General features: G+C 24.9%; 1 protein-coding gene across 1 annotated transcript; it reads right to left on the minus strand.

Moving 5' to 3' along the window:
* Window positions 1-4,509: 4,509 nt before the first annotated feature.
* On the minus strand, window positions 4,510-6,081 carry LOC108253012 (peptide chain release factor 1-like). The gene has a single exon (XM_017446179.2). The coding sequence runs from the start codon at window positions 6,058-6,060 to the stop codon at window positions 4,981-4,983; it is 1,080 nt and encodes a 359-aa protein (XP_017301668.1). The 5' UTR covers window positions 6,061-6,081; the 3' UTR covers window positions 4,510-4,980.
* Between the last annotated feature and the right edge of the window lie 375 nt (window positions 6,082-6,456).

Genomic DNA, 6,456 nt, shown 5'->3' on the forward strand with positions numbered 1-6,456 from the left:
CTAAAGGTATTTATTTATTTTAAATATATAAAAAGTTTATTTAAAATATTAAAATACCTTTAGTTTTTCGAAAAAGTAGTTTACTATATAGTTAAAATATTGATTACATATAAAATTTTATGAAATTTAAAACCTTATAACAAAATATAAAATTAATTAAAAAATGTTAAGTAATATAATAAAAAAATATAAAATATTTTTATTGTTTATCTTTCCTTTATTTTTTGAGGGGTGTAAAGCTGTTTTATTATCTCCATCTGGTGATATTGCATTACAACAACGTAATATTATTATTACTTCAACAATTTTAATATTAATAATTATTGTTCCAGTAATTTTTTTAACAATTTTTTTTAGTTGGTATTATCGATCATCTAATATTAATGCTACTTATTCTCCGGAATGGGGGGATTCAAATAAATTAGAATATTTAATTTGGTCTATACCGATACTTATTATAATGATACTTGGTACAATTACATGGATAAGCACACATAAACTAGATCCATATCAACCATTATCTCGTATTAGTAATAAATACAATATACCACCTAATATAAAACCATTAATAGTGGAAGTAGTATCACTAGACTGGAAATGGTTATTTTTTTATCCACAACAAGGTATTGCAACAATTAATGAATTAGCTGCCCCAATCAATTATCCAATTGAATTTAAAATTACATCATCTAATATGATGAATTCTTTTTTTATACCTGCGTTAGCTGGACAAATTTATACTATGCCAGGAATGGAAACTAAATTACACGCAGTAATTAATAAAATTGGTAAATATGAAGGATTTTCTTCTAATTACAGTGGATTAGGATTCTCTGGAATGAGGTTTAAATTTTATGGAATGAATAAAAAAAATTTTAATCTATGGATAAAAAATATAAAAAATAATACTCCTAAAATTGTTTTAAATAAAGAGATTTATACTCAACTTTTAAAACCTAGTCAATATGATCCTGTTTATTATTATGCTAATGTTTCACCTAATTTATATAAATTTATTCTTGATAATAAAAAAGAATAAATTATATAAAATTAATGATAATACTTTTTTAAAAATAACATTTCTATTTTAAAATTATAATTTTATGTTTAAAAATATAAATTTTTATAAATTAATATTAGGACGTCTTACTTGGGACGCAATTCCTTTACATGACCCAATTTTATTAGTTACTTTTTTTATGGTTCTAATAGTTGGTTTAACTATACTTGGATTAATAACTTATTACCGAATTTGGGGTTATATATGGAAAGAATGGTTTACTAGTATTGATCATAAAAAAATTGGTATCATGTATATTATTCTGGGCTTAGTTATGTTATTCCGAGGATTTACAGATGCTGTTATGATGCGTCTGCAACAAGCAATTTCTTTTGGGAGTTCTTTCGGTTATTTACCTCCAGAACATTATAACCAAATCTTTACTGCGCATGGTGTAATTATGATATTTTTTGTTGCTATGCCATTGGTTACTGGAATAATAAATTTTATCGTTCCATTACAAATTGGAGCAAGAGATGTCGCGTTTCCCTTTTTAAATAATCTTAGCTTTTGGATGACTTCTGGTGGAGCTATACTCGTAATGATTTCTTTATTTATTGGAGAATTTGCAAGTACCGGATGGCTTGGTTATCCACCCCTTTCTGGTATTGCTCAAAGCCCAGGAGTTGGAGTAGATTATTATATCTGGTCATTACAAATTGCTGGTATTGGTACATTGTTATCTGGTATTAATATGATTGCCACTATTATTAAGATGCGAGCACCAGGAATGAAATTAATGAATATGCCAATTTTTACATGGACTGCATTATGTACTAATATATTAATTGTTGCTGCTTTTCCTGTGCTAACTTCTGTATTATTTTTATCTACATTAGATCGTTACATTGGTACTCATTTTTTTACTAATGATCTTGGGGGGAATATTATGATGTATGTTAATCTTATATGGATTTGGGGGCATCCTGAAGTATATATTTTAGTATTACCGGTATTCGGTATTTTTTCTGAAGTAGTATCAACTTTTAGCAGTAAACGATTATTTGGTTATTCTTCTATGGTTTATGCTACAGTTGTAATCACTTTATTATCTTATATAGTTTGGTTACATCATTTTTTTACTATGGGGTCTGGCGCTAATGTTAATGCATTTTTTGGTATAACTACTATGATTATTTCAATACCAACTGGTGCAAAAATATTTAATTGGCTTTTTACTATGTATCGTGGTCGTATTCGATTTGAAGTACCAATACTATGGACTATAGGTTTTATGATAACATTTGTTATTGGGGGAATGGCTGGAGTTATATTAGCAGTTCCAGCAGCAAATTTTTTATTACATAATAGTTTATTTTTAGTTGCTCATTTTCATAATGTAATTATTGGAGGTGTATTATTTGGTTTAATGTCTGGAATAAATTACTGGTTTCCAAAAGCATTTGGTTATAAATTAGAACCATTTTGGGGGAAATGTTCATTTTGGTTTTGGTTAATTGGTTTTTATGTTGCATTTATGCCATTATATATACTTGGTTTTATGGGAGTTACTCGTCGCATGAGTCATTTTGAAGATATTTCACTACAAATTTGGTTTCAAATTGCCGCGTTTGGTACTCTTTTAATAGCAATGGGAATTCTTAGTTTTATAATACAATTAATCGTTAGTTATCGTAAACGACATACATTAATTGATATTACAGGAGACCCATGGAATGGTAGAACTTTAGAGTGGTCCACATCCTCTCCTCCACCAGTTTATAATTTCGCATTTATACCATTAATACATCAATCTGATTCTTGGTGGTATATGAAAAAAAATAATTTTAAGTTTCCGAAAGATAAATTTCAAGATATTCTTATGCCAAAAAATACTAATATTGGAATTTTAATTTCTATTTTTTCTTTAATTATGGGATTTGCGTTAGTATGGCATATGTGGTTATTAACTATAATATCATTTATTATTACACTAATAATAGTGATATATAATACTTTTAATTATAAAAGAAACTATTATATTTCTTCTGAAGAAATAACTTGTATTGAAAAAAAACGTATAAGATTATGATATCTAAAACTACTAATAATTTCTCTAAAAATTGCTTAAAAAATAAAAAAAATATAAATTACTATATAACTAATACTTCGAATCATGAAAATTCTACTATTTTAGGATTTTGGTTGTATTTAATGAGTGATTGTTTAATATTTTCATCTTTATTTGCAATTTATGCTGTATTAGGTCATAATTACGCAGAAGGACCGACTGCAATTCAAATATTTAAACTTCCATCGGTTGCTTTAAATACAATAATTTTATTATTATCTTCATTAAGTTGCGGTTTCGCAATAATACAAGCACAAAAAAAATATGTAAATGGGGTTATTTTTTGGTTATCAATTACTACTTTATTGGGATTTTTTTTTGTTATTTTGGAATTAAATGAATTTATAGAATTAATTAATAGAAATTTTGGTCCATGGCGGAGTGCTTTTTTATCATCATTTTTTGTTTTAGTGGGTATGCATGGATTACATATTATTTTTGGTATAATATGGTTAATTACTTTAATTTTACAAATTAAAAAATATAATTTGATTTTGGAAAATCAACGTAGAATAATTTGTTTATCTATGTTTTGGCATTTTTTAGATATTATCTGGATTGGTATATTTACATTTATATACTTAATCGGAACATTATCATAAATTTAAATGATTTTTATAAAAATAAATATGTATAATCAAAAAAATAAAAATAATTTATACAAAAATCTTTTTTTTATTGGAACAATAAAAGATTATATAACTGGTTTTTTTTTGTCATTAATTTTAACAGTTATCCCATTTATAATTTATTTTAATAAAAATAATAATTTTTTAAATCTAAATTTAATTAAATTTATAATTTTAAGTTGCGCGATTTTACAAATAATTATTCATATGATTTATTTTCTTCACATGAATATTAAATCTGAAAACGGATGGATTATATTATCGTTTATTTTTACGTTAATATTAATAATAATTATGTTTTTTGGATCAATTTGGGTTATGTATCATTTAAATCATAATATGATGCCTAATATGAAAAACTAAATAAGGATTTAACTTATTTTTCCTTGAGTAACTCTTTCTATCCCTGAAAGATCGCGCCAACTTTTTATATCACTAAAACCATATTTAAACAATAATTTTCTAACTAAATTAGATTGATTATAACCATGCTCTATTAATAATAACCCATTTTTCACAAGATATTTTGATGCATTTTTTACAATTTCTTTGATCGATGATAAGCCATTAGAATAATCAGTCAAAGCATTAATTGGTTCAAAACGTAAATCTCCTTTATTTAAATGAATATCTCCTTTTGGAATATATGGCGGATTAGCAACAATAATATTAAATAATTTTTTATAATTTTGTAAATTATTATACCAATTACTTTTGATAAATTTAATAGGTATATTGTATTTAGTTAATTTTTTTTTTGCATTTTTTTTTGCTATTTTTAAAGCAAATTTACTAATATCAGTAGCAATAATTTCAATTTTATTTTTAGAGTATATAGCTATTGCTATAGCAATAGCTCCCGACCCAGTTCCCATTTCCAATAATTTTATTTTTTTTTCAAATGTTTTTTTTACAATTAAATCTACCAATAATTCGGTTTCAGGTCTTGGGATAAGAACATCTGAAGTTATATTTAATACTAGCCCATAAAATTCCTTTTTACCAATAATATATGCAATTGGTTCTCCTAATATACGTCTTTGAATTAATTTATTAAGAATATTTATTTCTTGTTTATGTAATTTTTTTTCATTATTAATAATTAATTCTACATCAGACAATCTAGTAACATACTTTAATAAAATATTAGTTTCAAATATATTTAATGGTGATTTTTTTTGTACTGTAAAAATAGTATTTTTTTTTAACATAATAAATTTTTAATTTGAAAAGAAATTTTCTATTAAGTCAGATTGATATTCTACTAATAATGAATTAATAATTTCATTTAAATCTCCATCCATTATATAATCGAGTTTATATAATGTTAAATTAATACGATGATCCGTCATTCTTCCTTGAGGAAAATTATAAGTACGAATTCGCTCACTTCGATCACCTGATCCAATTAATAATCTACGCATTTTTGCTGTATTTGACTGTTGCTCACGTAATTTTGAATCTTTAATTCGAGCCAAAAGAATTTTTAATGCAAATGCTTTATTTTTATGTTGACTACGATCATTTTGACATTGAACAACGATACCAGTTGGAATGTGTGTAATACGAACGGCTGAATCAGTTTTGTTAATATGCTGCCCTCCTGCTCCTGATGCACGATAGGTGTCTATTCGTAAATCAGCAGGATTAATATTTATATCCTCAATTTCATCTGCCTCAGGTATTACAGCTACTGTACAAGCCGATGTATGAATACGGCCCTGAGTCTCTGTTTTTGGTACACGTTGAACTCTATGAACCCCGGATTCAAATTTTAATTTTGAGTATACATTTAAACCAATAATGCGTGCAATTATTTCTTTATACCCCCCTATTTCAGAAAGAGACCTAGATATTATTTCAAATTTCCAATAATTTCGTTCAGAAAATCGTATATACATTCTTAATAAATCATTAACAAATAATGCGGATTCATCTCCCCCAGTCCCAGCTCGAATTTCTATAAAAATATTTCTTTTGTCATTTTTATCTTTTGGTAAAATTAATTTTTTTATCTCCAATTCAATATCAAATATACGTTTTTTTGCTAAGTTAATTTCATCTAAAGCAAAATTTCTCATTTCTAAGTCATTTAACATTTCTTTTGCGGTTATAATATCCTCATTTATTTTTTTATAATTATTATAAAGTTCTACAATAGGATATAAAAACGAATGTTCACGAACTTTTTTACAATAATCTTTAATGTTATTATGAACTTCTTTCTGTGTAAGTAAAAAATCCAATTCTTTTAATCGTTTTGAAAATTTTTCAAGTTTAGATAGCATTAAATGTTTCATAATTTATTTAATATTTAAAAAGAAATATAATAATTTTTATAAAATATAAATATTAATTAATAAAATATTTTTCAATATTATAAAATTCATTTATAATATAAAATATATTTTATATAAAATTTTAATTAAACAATATTAACTTAAAAAACTTTTTATAGTGAATATAATAATTATTATAGGATTGATTTTTTTAAACGGCATTTTTTCAATGTCTGAAATTGCTATAATTACATCTAAACGTGTAAGGTTAAAAAAATTAATTGAAAAAGGTAGTATTGGTGCTTTATCGGCTCTTATTCTTTCTGAAAATCCAATTCATTTTTTTTCCACAGTTCAAATTGGTATTACTTTAATTAGTATTTTTAATGGCGCATTTGGAGAATCGTCTTTAGTTGC

This window comes from Diaphorina citri, unplaced genomic scaffold, assembly GCF_000475195.1.
Source record: "Diaphorina citri unplaced genomic scaffold, Diaci psyllid genome assembly version 1.1 scaffold1122, whole genome shotgun sequence".
Lineage (NCBI taxonomy): Eukaryota > Metazoa > Arthropoda > Insecta > Hemiptera > Psyllidae > Diaphorina > Diaphorina citri.